This window comes from Pleurotus ostreatus (genome assembly GCF_014466165.1).
Source record: "Pleurotus ostreatus strain PC9 chromosome Unknown scaffold_8, whole genome shotgun sequence".
Taxonomy (NCBI): domain Eukaryota; kingdom Fungi; phylum Basidiomycota; class Agaricomycetes; order Agaricales; family Pleurotaceae; genus Pleurotus; species Pleurotus ostreatus.
Genome location: NW_023503163.1, coordinates 876,306 through 892,473, shown reverse-complemented (window position 1 = coordinate 892,473; position 16,168 = coordinate 876,306). Strand labels below are relative to the sequence as shown.

Sequence of the window (16,168 nt, the reverse complement as noted above, 5' to 3'; positions counted from 1 at the left end):
AATCTCACTGAATAACTAAGATGGATCTGCGGAGCACTGACCATTATAGATGGACCTTCGATCATAATCGAACCATTGGATTTTTTGATGGAGAATTCGCGGGCCTTTGGCGGGGACTAAGCACCCTGCCAATACCCCATTTGCCTTAGAGATGCATCACAAGTGTCAATCTGTCGCAATCGTGGAGCTGCGTTGACCTGTCCTTCGTTCATTTCCACGCTGCGTTTTGGCTGAAAAGGGAAGGAGAATTCTGCCAAAGAAATGAATGATGAACATACTCAACTGGCTACAACTATTTACTGCGTGAAGCCATCCGTTTGCTTTTACCTGGCCGCTTGTTTCCTCCTGAGCTGCGTTTTGAGCCTGACCCTTTTGGCCCCGGACCTCGTGGTCCTTTGCCCTTTCGTCGAGAACCAGATACAAAACTGTCAGTTGACTCCCGGGTGTTTTGCTTGCTTCGCCTATCAGCGCCGCCAAAACCGAATTTTTGGTCCCGAGATTTTCGTGATACTGGGCCTTTGCCACGTTTGGATGGTCGGTCTGAGATGGCGTCTTCTACGGCGACGTCGAAGCCATCGTCGTCCGCAGGTTTGTCCAACATGTCACCACGTTCTGGAAGAAAGTTTGAATAATCAGTAAACGTAGCATGAGGTATAACGCAGGGATTCACTTCTCTTGAGCCCTTTCAGCCTCTCATCCATTTCCTTGCGTCCCCTCTCTCTTTCTTTGAGTTTCTCGATCTGAACCTGTTTACCGAACTTCTTCCCTTCCCGCTCGCGTCTCTTCTCTTCACTCTTTTTGATGCCAGCGCCCTCGTCCAGCATGTGTTGCCTTATTCGTTCCATATGAGAATCAGACTTCACCATCTCTGCGAAGTAGTCCGATGGGCGTGTAAAGGGGAGGTTGTGTTTTGCAGCCAGAGAACGGGCAGTGTTAGCGCCGTGTAGGGCCTGTTTGTAACTGCCCAGCCTGTTAGAAAGGACCGACAGACTTAGGTAGCACTCACAATGCAAGCTCTCTATTAAGATCGTCAGAAACATCGACGTCAATCGTTTCTGGGTAACTCAGAACCAGAGTCTCCGTCCAGGACATTTGGGGATCAAGTTGAATAGTTTCCCGTATGCGTGCCATTGCCACCTACAAGGATTCATAGCTGAGTGATTTAAGAGAGAAATAGAACTCACCGTGTCGTCGATTTCGACTTTTTGTTTCGGGACTACATCCTCGTCTAGTTCGCCACCGTCGAGTTCGTCCAAGGCTATTTCCTCGTCTTCATCGTCGGCTACACTAGCGCCTGCCTCCTCCCCATCAGAAGAACCCCCTGCCTTATCCATGTCTTCGTCACTAACACCTGCACCCTGCTCACCCTCCTCTTCATCTCCAACCTCTTCTTCAGAATCTTCCCCGTCTTCCTCTTCAATCTCAGACCCGGCGCCATTATCTTCATCCTCCGAGTCACTCCCAGCAACCAACCCGAGCTGAGCGCGATCAAATTCATCCAGTCCATCGTCGCCCAATGCACTCATCAGCCTCTCCATGCCTTTCTCATCCACACCCCCATTATCGCTGTCGTATTCTTCGGAATCGGAGGATTCAGGTTGCTGTACTACTTTTGATCGGCTTTTGACAGCCTTTTTGGAGGAGGAAGGCATTTTCGTCAAGTTTACCGTTGGTTTACTGTTCACTGGCGAAAGAAATTTCACCAAGATCATGATTAGCGCCCGCACGTGGGACCCCTATTAATTACCTCTAGGAGTCGTATGCACGAGTACGCAAGGGAGCAACCCATTAACCAAATGAAATCCATAATCTAACAATAATAGTCCCTTAAAGTATATATACCGCTGATTCTTGGCTTATAATACAGACTCGGATGTAACAATTGGAAGTACTTGGCCTTCGGTGGTCGATGGACACTTAAGCTCAGTTTCCGAGCCGATTGATGGGAGCTGGTACTCGTCCCTTGGCCCCGTTATCGCAGAGACTTTACTTCCAGAAGGAAATGCCCCCTGCATCTGTTTAACATCATGGGTAGACAACAGCATAGCAAACCCCGCACCTTGCTGATATCCCACTCCTTGTTGAAAAGCGGCTCTTCCTTCATGTCGCTCGAGCCTCCAACGCTCCCTTGGAGGCTGAGCTAAGCACAATGCCTCCCTTTACGCCTGCCCATCCGCTTGTTACTCTATCAACACCTCTTGTCTTTGCGGGCTCCAAGGCAGGAACGATCGCGGAGGTAAAAGGGCTGCTCTCTGCGCCGACGTCGATTTTTGTATACATGTCCATCCCCAGCTCCACATTGACGTCGGACTTCCCAGAAAAGGCCTCAACATGAAGATGAATCTTCGGCTGAATATGGCTATTAATAACCGCGCGCCCGTTTGTTCCATTAAGGATGCTGATATTGGTGGCTGTGGACATATCGGTGAGCACAGTATGTCAGTGGGAATTCAACACGCACAGGTTCGAGTGAGGTTCGCCTTCGTCGAACTCTCCGCCGCCCTTGGCGGATACCATACCTGCACTGCATAATGGGGCATTGATTTAGTCATAAGTGGGTGCTAAAGTGTACGATACGTACCGTCATCGAGCACGAAATCCATGGTAAGGTTCACACTAACGGGGAGACCAATCACTGCCTGCATATGCGCTGTGACGTCGAACGATGACTCGAGTTCCAAGATTCTACCACGTAAAGATATAAATTTGCTTTAAGTGGAGCGGCTATGTAACTCACCCAGGTACACTGATTGGTTTCATAGTTTGGTGCCATAACTCCACATCCTTCGACACAGTGCTCTACAGTAGGCGTGAGGGGGAAAACCAAACATCCTGCTGGTATGAGACACACCACTAAGGAAGCAAGGATGTTGAAGTGGGCGCTGGCGCTCCCAGAAAACCCTGGAGTATGACGCATCATAAGCATCCGAACGATGCGACGTGTAGCGAGTTGACTTGCCGATAAACGACGCGAAGTTAGTGATCTTAGGGGGAGCCAGAGTTCCATTGGCAGCGAAACCGGTGTATATCGTTCCGTTGAGTCCATTACCCAATTCGATCCCCAAGGAGGCTTGCTTCCCTCCGCAAGCCTTCGAATTCGACACCATCATCCGCGACTGTGATTGACTAGCTCATCGGGAAGAATTCCGAAGAAGAGTGAGTAAATATGTGATGCGGTGGATGTTTAATGACCTACGTGACCTGATCCTGCATGGTCATCAACTGGAAAGTCTTTGGGTGAAGCCTTGCCCTTTCCGGAATGCTCTTGGTATCAGAGCCACCTTGAGTAATGGTCAAATTTGTCTCGATAGACCGGGCTTGGACGCCCGATCCGTCCTCAGCAGTCATAGAGAAGAAGATGTTCCCCCAGCTACATGGCAGGCGGAGTCAACGATCGAACATGCACACTGAGAGCAACGCGCACCGTGACGTATCTATCTTCTCGAAGTCTGTGTCCAACTGCAGGGCGTAGACGTTGGGCAGCCCCCGGCCACGGCGTTCGAAGCGTCTCGTGAGATGGCCTGGGATAGATTGCTCGCTGGAGACGGCCGCTGCTGCAATCCGGGCAAATGGTCCCCTACCGCACTGCGGATAGGTCAAATAAGGTCCACAAAATTTGCGTTGGAGTGAGCTTACGCTTTCTGGAAGACGGACGAGTTTATTTGTAGGACCTCCGTGTTCGAAGAGGTGATGACACGGCGAAGTCTCTGACGCATCATCTTCACATACGAGACGTATATCCTGCCTGAGTAACTGAGGATCGCAGGAGAGAATTATCCATCCCGCAGCGGGTGATATGTCCTTGATGACTTTGTGAGAGCCAGTCTGCAAGTTAATAATGGGTTAATAAACAGGCAAATGTAATGCCAAGGCTACCCACAATCTTGATTGCGCCTGAACCAGCGGACTCTGGAAGGTCATAAGCGCATTCCCCTAGAAAACAGGGCTTGCTCCAGTCGTTACTAGGCTTCGCGACGACCTGAAAGGCAACGGCAAAGGCTACCCAGAGCGTGAATGCCTGCATCTCCGTGAGCGCGAGCTGCAAGGAACGTGGGGGATTGCTACGTGCACTACTTCGCCATTCTGGTCCTGGAATCCAACTAACGAGAGACTAGCAATGTCATTAGAGTACTAGATACTACCCCGCTGTAGGTTACCGTTGGCAGATCGCCTGAAGTAGAAATGTCTCTTCGGCACGCTGGCATTTGCTTTCGGCACGTCTCGGCACGATCAAATGAACAAGCCTTTGGTTGAGCTTCACCAACGCCATAATTCTCAAACTCGTCAACCCAGTTCGTTCACCATGCCGACTGATAATGAACTCAACTTAGTGCATGCACGTGTAGGTTTTATGCGGGCAAGAAAGAAAAAAGAACAGTCCGTCATATAGGTTATGAACAGGTGAGGCGAAGAATCTAAGAAGAATTCCACTCTGGGTGTGTAAATACCTTGTAAATGTAATTAGTAAGTATATTTACCTTGTAAATGTAATTAGTAAGTATATTTAGAGTACTTATGCCTTGTGTCCTGGGCAGGTACTACGGCAGCCACTATGCATAAATTCCAATACTGTAACAGTAAAACGCTGGGAACTATCAGAGTGAGAGTCCGATCGATCGATCAGATTACTTAAGATTACTAAAGAGTGACATGGGCGTTTAGATAGTCAGCTGACTAATCCTTATAAGCTCGGTTACTCCACCGTACCGCGGCATTGTGTTTCAGACTTCCTCTCTTCTGGCATGGCCCGCTGGGATCATAACACGAGGCCTGTGCGTGTAGGCACTCCATGGCCAATTCCACAGTGGCCGACCTGGCTCTGACTCCGCTTTCGGCCAGTCTCGACGCGAATCAATTGGCGTCCGAATGTGTCTTCCCTTTTACCGCAGGCACAAAGCACCTCCGCGCCATGAGATCGCGACTAATTTAATGCCCCAAAAGGATTAGAGATGATATCATCGTACCCTGGCCAAATTTGGGAGTACCGGACCAGACGACTTGCTGCAGATACACCGCTTGGCTGTTCTCTGACACTCTCGAAAGGCACTGACTGAATATTTCAAGACTATCGCAAAAACTCCACTCACATGACGTCAGTCTTCTCACGCATTCAGAATTGGGGGTATAAACCCAGACGGCGAGACAGAGCAAGCATCGAATCAGCAAAAACAACTTATGCTTTACACTGGACACCACGACGAAATGCTGCAAGAGGCAACTAGCAGCGGACGCAAGTACTTCACTTGAATCGTGTTGGCTCCAGCAACTGATGCTCTACACAGGAACCCAAGGCCAGACGATGCGCGATTCGACGACGCCCAATCCTCACACGCAGCCCAAGTATTAGACATTGCATATGCTGACACTAATACAGCGCTGATTAGCCTTAGGAACAGCGACACTATTGGGTTAGCACCAGAAGGCACTATTGGAAGCGCTGGAGCTGCAACACCTACCCCAAGAAGCCTGAGTTCGACGAGCATGAATGTCGCGGGCAGAAGTCATGAGCCTGGTGAGTATCACGTGGCCGTTTCGCACGTGGACGATCTGCGCATTCCCAGCAAAAAAAAGCCAATCGCGTTCAAACGTTGAACATGGCTCATTCATAGATTTCTCAACTCCCGGTCCCTCAGAACGTTCGACGAGTGCGTTGCGGATTTGTGCACCGTTCTCCGCTTGCTGATTACTGTTTTTTTCTTTTCTTTTTTTTTTCTTTTTCATACAAGGTCTTGTCCACGATTGGAGTCTCGCAGATACTCAATCTGCTGCAAGGTCCCCCAGGCCAAGGGATGACATTGGAGGTATGCCCGGCTCACACTCTTTGCCTGATCGCGGGAGGCGGGCCCCCCCTCGCGGTCGCCCTCCATCCCGAACCGCCCATTTTGCACGACGTCCGCCCCATTTACCTGTCGCTCAGTCGAGCATCTACGACAGCGCGTCGCTGCAGAGTGCTCAGGATCCCTCCCACACAAACATGCCATCACCAGCCTCATCGTATCACTCATCTCCTACGTATCCGGCGCCGCCAGTACCTTACGGTCTCCAACGACAATATGTGAGCGGTTACACGATGTCCCCCCACACACCCATGAGCATCGGGCCCCTCCCCCTCCTTCGCTTATGGGTTCCCTCACACCGACAACATGATGACTCAACCAATACACGCGAGTTACCCATCCATGTTGCAGCCTCACCCTACTTCAATGTACCACTACCAGCGTGGTTCACCTGACGGTGGTCCCGAGTTTGCATCCTCCTTCCCAAGGCGCGGGCCCTAGTCAGATGTACCAGCATCCGGTTGGTCCTCCAGGAGCGCCACCTCCGCCCTTGTCACCTCAGGACTTTCGAACCCTCCATCATTCTCCGGGACCAGTCAATTCCATTCCTTACAGTATCACCCCCATACACCCCCATACTCGTATCCCCCACAATCATTTCCATCCAGCAACTTTCAACCGCAATATCCTTACGCACAAGCCTTCTCCACGCCCTCCCCTGACCGCGAGCATGGTACCTGGTGGTATGTGCATCCCCATCCCCAGACACCTCAGTATGAAGGACATCCACCGTACGCCGGTCATTACTCGAATTATCCCTCACTCCAACCAGATGTAGACCAACGATATAGCCAGTCAAAGTACCCCTGCTTCAACTCCTTCGACCTCCGGTGTACCCTTCCAATCAACTCCGATCCCTCACGGAGAAAGTGCGCAACCACCCATTTCAACGCTCCCTCGCTCCCCTACTTCACCCGCTGATCCACCGCCGCTATCCCCTGCACCAAGCTCTCTGGATTCGCGAACAGGTCCCAATCCGCTTTCAGAGAGGCACATTACTCGACGTTCGTATCATCCAAATCCGCCTGCCCATCGATCTGAATGGGTAATGTGGGTGGGAAATGTACCTTCCGACGCAACCCACGATGAAGCATGGCGATTCTTCACAGCTCCAACGGACACGAGAGATCAAAGTTTACCTAAGGATAATGGCGTTTTGTCCATTTTTCTTATCTCCCGATCATGCTGCGTCTTCGTAAACTTTGACAACGATGAGCATCTACGGGCGGGTATCGAACAGTTCAACGGCGTCCCACTACGGCCGAATGACCCACGATGTCCCAAGCTCGTCTGTCGGGTGCGCAGAATGGATGACGACCTCAAAGCTGGCGTAGGAGGTCAACGAGGCAGCGGTATACATATGCGGTGGATAAAAGAGCAGAAGAAAAAGCGTATCGATCACCAGCCAGCCGAAGTATCCTCATCGGAAGACCCGCCGACCAGTCCATCGGAATACTTTGGCCAGGCCTCCGTTTCCAGCGATGAAGACGGGCATGTTCCGCGGATGACCAATACTCAAACGAGCAGCTCAGGAGGATCATTCGCTTCGACCACTTCCAGTATGCTTGCCAAACACTTTCCGCAACGCTTCTTTATACTCAAGTCATTGACCCAAGTGAGTTTATTTGATTATATCTTGCGTATGATGATTAAACCCTAGAGCATCATTAGTATGATTTGGACTTGAGCGTTGAGAGAGGTCTGTGGGCTACTCAGAAGCACAATGAAGGCATTCTGGATCAAGCGTACCGTTCCAGCAAGGACGTCTTCCTGATCTTTGGCGTCAACAAGAGCGGTGAGTTTTATGGGTATGCTAGGTGAGTTTCATAACTTCGGGTTGATGACCGGTATCTAAACTGATCTCAGAATGGCTGGCCCTCTGCGGCGCGGTGAACCACAGGTATCTTGGGCATCAAGAACAGATTCGTCGGCCTCCTCCCGATCACCTTTGTCTCCATCGGGGCTACAACAAGAGACCATTGCCGAAGAATCAGTGACACCTGCTTCGCAGGCGAACCACCAGTTCCTCTCGCCAGTGAGACAAGTTGCTAACTCTCCTGGGGTGATCACCCCTGATTCCCGCGCCGATGCTCGCCCTCACCCGAAGTCGAATTCTGCGCCTCCGGTGTTTGGCCATTATCAGCAATTCAGCGGAACTAAGCAGCACACTAACCTTAGCCTAGATCGTCTGGTCCGGACCAAGGTTGCGGGTGCTTCATCAGGCGAATTTTCTCGGGATTTTGAGTTGGACGCGGGAGCACCACAGAGGGCGATTCGAGACAGGCAAAGTACGGAGGAGGGATCGACGGGTAGCAAGCTTCATGTGGTGGAAGAGGTGGAAGAGAAGGGGGCCGAAGATGACGGACACGCGGCGGAAGGACAGGCTCCTCCTGCCGATGGGGACTCAGCGTGGGGGGACTCTTTCAAGGTAGATTGGATCTGCACAGAAAGACTACCCTTCCAGCGGACCCGGCTCCTGCGAAATCCTTGGAACCACGACAAGGAAATCAAAGTCTCTAGGGACGGGACCGAGCTGGAGCCCACCGTTGGGCGGCAACTCTTGGACGAGTGGGAGAAGTACGTGCAGGAGATTGCATCAGGCGAGTTGAGACCTACTACTGGGGGGCTAAAATATCGCGTGGCAGCCAACCAATCCACGCCTTCATCTTCATCTATTATCAGTGATGTTTCCCCTGCCCCCGGTACCCCGATGGAGCCCAAAGAGCGCAAACCAAGGGCGTCATGATCATGACACGAAAACACGATTCCGACCAAAAACGCAGCACAAACTATACACACGCCACCTAGCGCACGCAATTTCCTTAATCGCATCAATCATATACAACATGACAGTCACCTTCATTCACGAATCAGGTACTGTCACTTAAGAAGTAATTTACATATATTTTTGGGACCTTGGAGGGACTCGCAATTTGTCCATTCGTTGTGCTTTGCGCCTTCTCGGCGATGTAGCATAGATAGAACCATCATTTGTAGCACCACGTACCACAGCATTATACACGAGCGACGTAGTGCGCTGGGTTTTGCCATTTTAAAAAATGTCTTCACAGTCGACCTCTGTATTTCTCGTTCGGCCAAAGGTGCCGAAATAATGACTGGTCAAATATGACTAATTGTCGTGAAGAGTTAGATTTGATCAGAGAATCGGTTGATAATGATCCACGACCTACCGCAAGAAATACTGGAGGATACCCTAATCCTTTGCGATCCATGCGACGTCGCTGCAGTGTCGCAGACGTGTCGGCAATTTAGAGATCTTATCTACTTCTCGGATGATAACCATCTGTGGCGGGCGTTGTATCTCTCCCAACCCCTAGACGATCCTCGCATATGCGTCGACCAAGCAGGGAGGCCCACTGGAAGCGGTGAATTTGATTGGAAAATCAATCTACACGCCATAACAAGAGCGAGATTGACCCTCAATGATCCCAAACTTCTCCGAGAGGGCGAAATCGTCACCATCCTACGAACCTTGCTGAAACTCACCACCAACACTCGGCCAATTTCTCCATCATTTTCCAACTTGTACGACGACATCTCTCAGAACTTACTATGGGTTGCGGCACATCTCCGCAAACATGACGACTATTTCTTGGACTACGGGTTGTGCTCCGACCTAGATGCGACATCTGAAGAAATTCAGCTTCGCAGCAGGCTGCATGCGTACTTTGGCATAACTCACGGCGACGTCAGGCGGTCTGCTCGCTCCGCGTCCCGTGCGTACGTCTATTCGCTCCGCAATTACTCGGATGCAAATCAGTATGGGCCGTATATGATGGATTACAGTCGGAAGGTCAACTGGGTGCATATCCAGGCGATCCATCACATATTCGCTCTTCATACTGTGAACATCCAAGAAAACGACGTCTTCGAATACGCTATAATTCCCATGAGCATGCCACATATCCAGCCGATCGTTGAGGATGTTTCCGACTTGGATGGGGAAACAGATTGGGCCCAGGTCGAAGGAGATTGGATTTGCTCGTTCTGTTTCTGCGACCACCGAGACCTACTAGGTAATCAGTCGGTGCTCCTACCACACCATGATGCTGACGCATTTATTTTGCGTAGAATTCAACCAGGCAAATGTTCAGGTAAGCGCATCCTCGCAATCCTATCGATGCTTCAAGGCAATGCTGATGTCATTGAAGACCGAGGAGACGAATCCATTAGACCCCTCGTTCTTCGAAAGCCCGATGTTTCGAGAAGTATTCAGATCCATGACCGTGAAGCTGAAAGTCACAGCGATAGATCCATCCATCGACGGACGGCGACCTACTATCCACTTCACCGGAGGCATGGGTGATCCAGCCAGCGGGTCGATGACAGGCTTTGTGGAAATGACGTCTGAGGCTGCTATCAGATGGCACTTTGTGAGCCTATCAGCTACGTGGAAACTGAGGGTTTTTCTGAGTAGCACAAATAGGTCTCTGGGGAAGCAGGCAATAGCATATGGTGGTGAGTCAAATTGCTTATGTGTAGGATCACTGATAATTACCAGTCTGGCACAGTTCTGAAGGAATACAAGTAGGTTACATTTGAAAATTCTCCATCGCAAGCTTGTCCTCTAATATCTTCGCGAGGTCGGGGGTGTGCGGTCCCTTTATGGTGTATTGGGGACTTGGACGACGATCTTCCATGATTTTGACGATCCAGTTGGTATGGTTGCAGTGCTAGCAAATCTGGCTTTCGTTAACCTCATTCAACAGGCCCATTCTGGCTGAGAAGGCTTGTCGGTGGTGGTCGACGGTAAACTTTAGGCGTCACTTATCGGAGAGATTAGTTAGATGATCTTATCTTATCTTATCTCTCGCGTTACATAAATGGCACGACGTGCAACCTGAGTCTGGTCTTGTTGTCGACGACCTCAACAATGTCAGACCAATCGCCTCCGCCTAAACCCAAACCAGGATCGCTGCGCGACCGAATCGCCGCTTTTGAGAAGTCTAGCGCGTCGGCAGCGCCTGCGCCTCCCCCACCACGCCCAAAGCCGGGCGGGGTCTCTTGGAAACCCAAACCGCCATCACCACCATCGTCGCCCAAATCTAACCCAGATGGAGAGAAGAAGGCTGGTGGTATGTCTGCATCAGATGCGAAGGAGAGCATTGGAAAGGGTGTATCCTTGAAGGAACGAATGGCAGCTCTTCAAGGTAAGGGCGGGTTCGGTGCACCAGCACCAGCACCTCCTACAGCACCGAAGCCAGGTGTGGAGAGGCCAAAATGGAAACCTCCCCCGGTCGTGTCGCCTCCTGCGGAGGAAGGAAGCGATCCAATCGTTTCCGAACCAACAGTGACTGCGGATGTTACCATCGAGGCCCAGAAGTCTCTACCTATCGTGAGTGAGGACGCGTCGACACCCCCCGCGCCTCCAACAGATGAGGATGAGAAGGATAAAGAAGCAGTCGATCCAGACGAGGAAGAGCGCCAGCGACGTGCTGCTATCACTGCTCGCATCGCTCGTTTGGGTGGTGCTCGTGTTGGTATGGGACCCCCCATATTTGGAAGGCCAGCCGTACCAGCCAAGAAGCCATCTCTTCCTCACGAAGAGCCAGCCGAACAGAAAGAATCGAAAGATGAAGAACTTACTGTGAAGACCCTTGATGGCATCACTGGTATGTCCAACACACACATATATATTGTATAACATAGATTTTCATCATTCCCATAGACGAGCCGGTACAAGAACATGCGATTGATCCATCTAAAGAACGCCATTCAGGTAAGGGATTTTCTATTTATCGTGTGACCATCCTTCTGACGCTATCCAAGTAGTTTCTGAAGAAGGAAGCAGTAGTGAGGGGCTTCAGCCTCCGGAAGAGGTCTCTCCTCCTCGAGTACCCAGCAGTATGCCTGTCCCTGCTGTGCCTCGTAGAGCTGCACCTCCGAGGAGGAAGGCCAAATCTCCGGCTCCTCCTCTTGAGGAGGCCTCCCCCACCCCCTTGACTACTGAGGATGAATCCCAGGCAGCTATCTCAGACGACGTCACTCCTGCTGCTGCTCCTGCGCCCCTCTCAGAACCAGCCGCTGATCCTGAGGAGCACGGTCTGAAGCTACCCTCATCACCACCTATGGATGCACACGTCGAACCGGTCACATCCGAAATGGGCCCTGTGGATCTGCCTAAGGCAATGCCTGGTGCTGATGACAAGGAAGATGGGACTCCTGCTGCCGTTGACATGGATAAGACAACATCTTCCATCGCCGATAGGGATTCAGACGAGGCTGACCCGCCCAAGGCAACTCTGGCTAGCGCTGAGACCGAATCGGAAGAGCCAGTTGCTTCTACCCCTGCTCCAGAGAAATCTGACAGCCCCAACTCACCGGAGGAACCTTCTTTCTCTTTTGCAAAGGAATCCACTCAACCGGAAGTAAAAGCGGAATCTCCCCTGCAACAATCAAACCTTGAAGTGCATGATGAAGATGAAGAAAGAGCTGAACGCCGAACTGTCGATGCCGATGACAAGACCCCTTCCCCTATTTCCCAGAGGGCCTCAGTAGCCATCGATACGCCGTCACCCACAGTTGACCTTGCAGCAACTTTTCCGCCTTCTGATGCAGTCGCAAGCCCCGCCACCGCCTCTCGTGAGGAGGAAAGTCCAGAACCCGTAGTTGAACCAGCTGAAGAAGAGGAAGAGGCCGCCCGTAAAGCTCGTGTCGCGGCTAGGCTTGCAAAGATGGGGGCTGTGAATCCCTTTGCCCCCCCTCCTCAGAGAAGACTGTCTCACGACGTTGTTTCTCCTCCACCTACGAGTAGGTCGACAAAGCCCGCCGATGAGGGCGTCGCAGAGCCGTCTACTATACCGCGCTCGCCGCCTATCGTACCGGAACGTGACGAAGATGTGATCATTCAGAAGGACATCTCTCCTGAACTCTCCGAGCCGTCCTCGCCAGCACCTGATACGTCAAAGACGCAGAAGGAAACTGAAGACGGTAAATATTAATGTTTCTACACCGAGGTTGCTTGTTATACTTATCTCTATCCAATTACTCGCGAATGTATTGATCCATTAATGCTGGATCTTTATAGATATACCCTCAAATGTAACGGAAGACGCGAAATATCCCATTGATGCTCCATTACGTTTGCTCTCTGATGAACACAAGACCTCCCTCGAGAGTATCCCTAAGCCTGACATCGACGCAGTGGAACATGGAGCCATCTCAGATGCTGCTGACGCTCGTGCATCTACAGCATCTGCGTCGTCACCTGATGCAGTCTCTCCGCCCGTACAAGCGTCCCCTAGGGAGGAGACGGCGCATCATCCTCATCCTCCCCACCCACGACGCTCTCTCCCTCCTCCGCGACGGGTCTTACCGCAATCTCCCGACGATGTACGCGACAATACCCACGTAGTTGCATCCCCTGACGACCCTACGGTGTCCCCTCCGCCCCCTGGCCGTATTGAAGAGTCTAAGCGGCCTACGAGATTACCTCCGCGCACAATATCCGATGATGAGGAGGCAAACGCAGAGGAGGCACACCAGTTGGATAGTGTTCACGAAACATTCCCCCGTTCCAATTCTCCATCCTCCGGAATTGAACAACTCCCAACTCGCTCTGAAATAGGTGGTTCACGGTCCCGTCATTCCATACCACCGATACAAACGCCTCATATGCAGCTTGCGCCTGATGAACCACAGACACCGTCTCAAGCTTCTCAGCCTGACGATGAAGCGCTGCCAACCGTTCCGCGCTTCCACCCGTCCTCGCAAGATGGCGACGATGAGCAATCACGTCCAGAGAGCCGGGGGTCACCGATTGAAGGATTGCAGTTGGAGGAAGTGGAAGTTATTTCCCCTGTACCTCCCCCTCGCTCGTATCATGCAACTCACACACCCTCTGAACTTCCACCAATTGGCATGACTTCGCCGAATCGCGAAATACTCGACGAAGAGGAAGGAGGTAGAGTCTCGTATAATACAACCGTATCGCGGCATCTAATCGTATTTTTAAGATCCTATTGATCCCTCTTTCCACAGCCCAGTTAGCCCAAAGTCGTCAAAACCTAACTTGCGAGCCGACAACGAAGCTTCGGAGATCGAGCCCGCCGTCGACGATGACCAAGCCAGGCGGCGAACCATTGCCGAGCGCATGGCCAAGCTTGGAGGCATCAAGCTTGGAGGCGCACCCCCTTTGATGCGCAGGCCCCCGCCTGCACCCACAGCCTCCTCAGACCTCCCCGAGGAGGGAGAAGGGCCCACTCCTACTGAGCCCCTTCAAGAGGAAGATGAGGAAGATGAACAAGCCCGAAGGCAGCGTATCCTCGCCCGACTTGCTGGAAGTGGCGGCATGCGACTTGGAATGATACCACCATCTCTGCCCCATCACTCCACCACTCGAACTGAAACCGAAGAGGAGCCCGCCATTCCTGCGCCTCCTCCACGTCGTGCCGCTCCCAACCCTGATATCGAATCCGCTCCGCCGCCCCCACCACCTCCCCATCGTGTTCCCCACTCAGCCCGATCAATTCCTGTTCCACCCGTGGACACTGATTCTGATAGCCAGACTTTCTCGGACGCTGTTCAAGTCGAAGCCGAAGAAAGCGAGCTCGAGGAAGTCAGCCACGAGGACGCAGACATTCCCCCTCCCATTCCAGTGAGAATAGGCCGTCATCCATCAGTCGAATCGACGAGTACTATGCGGGAACAACCCAGCAGGAAGGCATCACTTCCCCCCGCGCCTCCGACTGGTCGTCCCCCAGTACCCAGGGTCAACCTCACTACGCGAAGGTCCTCTACCGATCATAGTCATCAAACACACCAGACAGCTGTATCCCAGGGCGACTATGTCTTAGTGTCAGATTCAATGTCAGATCCCGAGGAAGTAGCTCCACCACCTCCACCAAGGCATACAGTCAAACATTCTGCTTCCCCCCACGGTGTTCCACCTTCCTCTGCTCCTCCTCTAGACCTTGGTAACTCCCAGTGGGAGCTACCTTCTATCCCTGCCGCCTCTATCGACTTCGGCGAAAAGGAACCGGATCTTTCCTTATCCAACTGGTCAGAGGACTCGGCTACATTCGCTACTTCACCCCCACCTACTTCGGCACCGCGTCCAGAGTTTGTTCCCGTCGTTGGCCACCAGCATCTCGCCGATGATCATCCACGTTCTTCTGAAGAGTTGATGATGGTTTGGGGACGCGTCGGCGTGCAGATTTGTGAAGTCGCTACGATGCTTTTCGAGAAGTCAAAGAAGACTTTGATAGGAGATGGATCATACCCCGGTTTCATCCACGCTGTTTTAGGCGAGGTTCCAAATGCTGCTTCTCCTCGAGGACCTCTGGACTTCGGGAGTCTTATTTACATGCAAACGGCAAACGCAGTGCAGAAACGGCTCGCGGAAATCATGCCAGGGGATATTATCTTACTGGATGATGTCAAATTCAAAGGGCATAAAGGATTGCAGATATATCATCAGAACGTCGGGACGGACGAACCGTTGATCGCGGTTGTCAATGATTTTGAAGCGAAGAAATCGAAAGTGAAGGTATTTCAGGCGAATCAACACGTAGGACAACAGGTACGTTTTGTGTTGGATGCTTCTGCCATTTGCTTTGGAATGCTTATTTTTGTTGTAGACTGTTGAATCTGCGAGTTATCGATTGGAAGATGTGAAGAGCGGGGTTGTAAAGGTTTTCCGCGTACTTGAAGCATGAATAGTGCGTACTACAAATGTCAAGACGATGAGGGGCGCTGAGCTTTTTGGATACAATGCCCAACTGCAGCTTGGATACCAATATTTAATGGGTTTTGAGGATTCTCGTACGGAACTATTGCAATGTATAACACACGAAACATGTTCTGGACGATTTGACTCTCGGCTTTCACTGAGCCCAGTTGTGTTGTACGCCGCTGTTTCGGGGTAGGTCGTAGATTCATACAAAGCCTACTGGTAGCACACTGCGGAGTCTACATCCGGGGTATCATGATAGCGGTATTAATGGGCCTTGTGACGGTTCACTAGTAAGGGCTCACTGGGGCATCACGGACCCCGAACTGAAGGTAAACGGAGTACGCGAGCTACGCATCATAGATCCCTCGGTTATTGTTGAGTCGGATTTTTTTCCTGCAGGATGTGCTACGTGCTGACAAGTTGCGATCCGGCATTGCGTAGGTATGTAATAACCAAACATATTGTAACTCCCTTGTGCGCCTTCAACGTTCAACTGGAATGGATTGTCGCTCCCTCTACACGAGATCATAGGTGCAAACGTAGCCGTGCAAATCAGACCTCCTCTTCCCCCTATCCTGATTCGCCAAGCCTCCTGTCTGGTTCACCATCGATAACATGATGCCCGGTTTCGAATGTA

At 51.6% G+C, this 16,168-nt stretch overlaps 5 protein-coding genes across 5 annotated transcripts; 3 read left to right on the top strand and 2 right to left on the bottom strand.

Moving 5' to 3' along the window:
- Positions 1–292: 292 nt before the first annotated feature.
- EBP2 (rRNA-processing protein and EBNA1-binding protein ebp2) lies at positions 293–1,652 on the bottom strand (the record flags this gene model as incomplete). The annotated part of the gene is made up of 4 exons (XM_036780107.1): positions 293–612; positions 671–960; positions 1,007–1,137; positions 1,185–1,652. 4 exons carry the CDS (start codon positions 1,650–1,652, stop codon positions 293–295), a joined length of 1,209 nt encoding a protein of 402 aa, XP_036627490.1.
- Positions 1,653–2,100: 448 nt separating this feature from the next.
- On the bottom strand, positions 2,101–4,024 carry PC9H_010613 (uncharacterized protein; the record flags this gene model as incomplete). Its single annotated transcript, XM_036780106.1, has 10 exons — positions 2,101–2,411; positions 2,462–2,524; positions 2,582–2,685; positions 2,738–2,799; positions 2,852–2,901; positions 2,933–3,126; positions 3,197–3,370; positions 3,425–3,585; positions 3,637–3,825; positions 3,881–4,024. The coding sequence occupies 10 exons, from the start codon at positions 4,022–4,024 to the stop codon at positions 2,101–2,103; spliced, it is 1,452 nt and encodes a 483-aa protein (XP_036627489.1).
- Positions 4,025–7,143: 3,119 nt separating this feature from the next.
- On the top strand, positions 7,144–8,583 carry PC9H_010612 (uncharacterized protein; the record flags this gene model as incomplete). The annotated part of the gene is made up of 3 exons (XM_036780105.1): positions 7,144–7,452; positions 7,509–7,654; positions 7,704–8,583. 3 exons carry the CDS (start codon positions 7,144–7,146, stop codon positions 8,581–8,583), a joined length of 1,335 nt encoding a protein of 444 aa, XP_036627488.1.
- A 429-nt stretch (positions 8,584–9,012) lies between these two features.
- Positions 9,013–10,611, top strand: PC9H_010611 (uncharacterized protein; the record flags this gene model as incomplete). The annotated part of the gene is made up of 7 exons (XM_036780104.1): positions 9,013–9,874; positions 9,930–9,952; positions 10,010–10,231; positions 10,285–10,316; positions 10,370–10,385; positions 10,442–10,517; positions 10,568–10,611. The coding sequence occupies 7 exons, from the start codon at positions 9,013–9,015 to the stop codon at positions 10,609–10,611; spliced, it is 1,275 nt and encodes a 424-aa protein (XP_036627487.1).
- Positions 10,612–10,731: 120 nt separating this feature from the next.
- Positions 10,732–15,514, top strand: PC9H_010610 (uncharacterized protein; the record flags this gene model as incomplete). The annotated part of the gene is made up of 6 exons (XM_036780103.1): positions 10,732–11,470; positions 11,527–11,577; positions 11,631–12,788; positions 12,886–13,761; positions 13,814–15,378; positions 15,437–15,514. The coding sequence occupies 6 exons, from the start codon at positions 10,732–10,734 to the stop codon at positions 15,512–15,514; spliced, it is 4,467 nt and encodes a 1,488-aa protein (XP_036627486.1).
- Between the last annotated feature and the right edge of the window lie 654 nt (positions 15,515–16,168).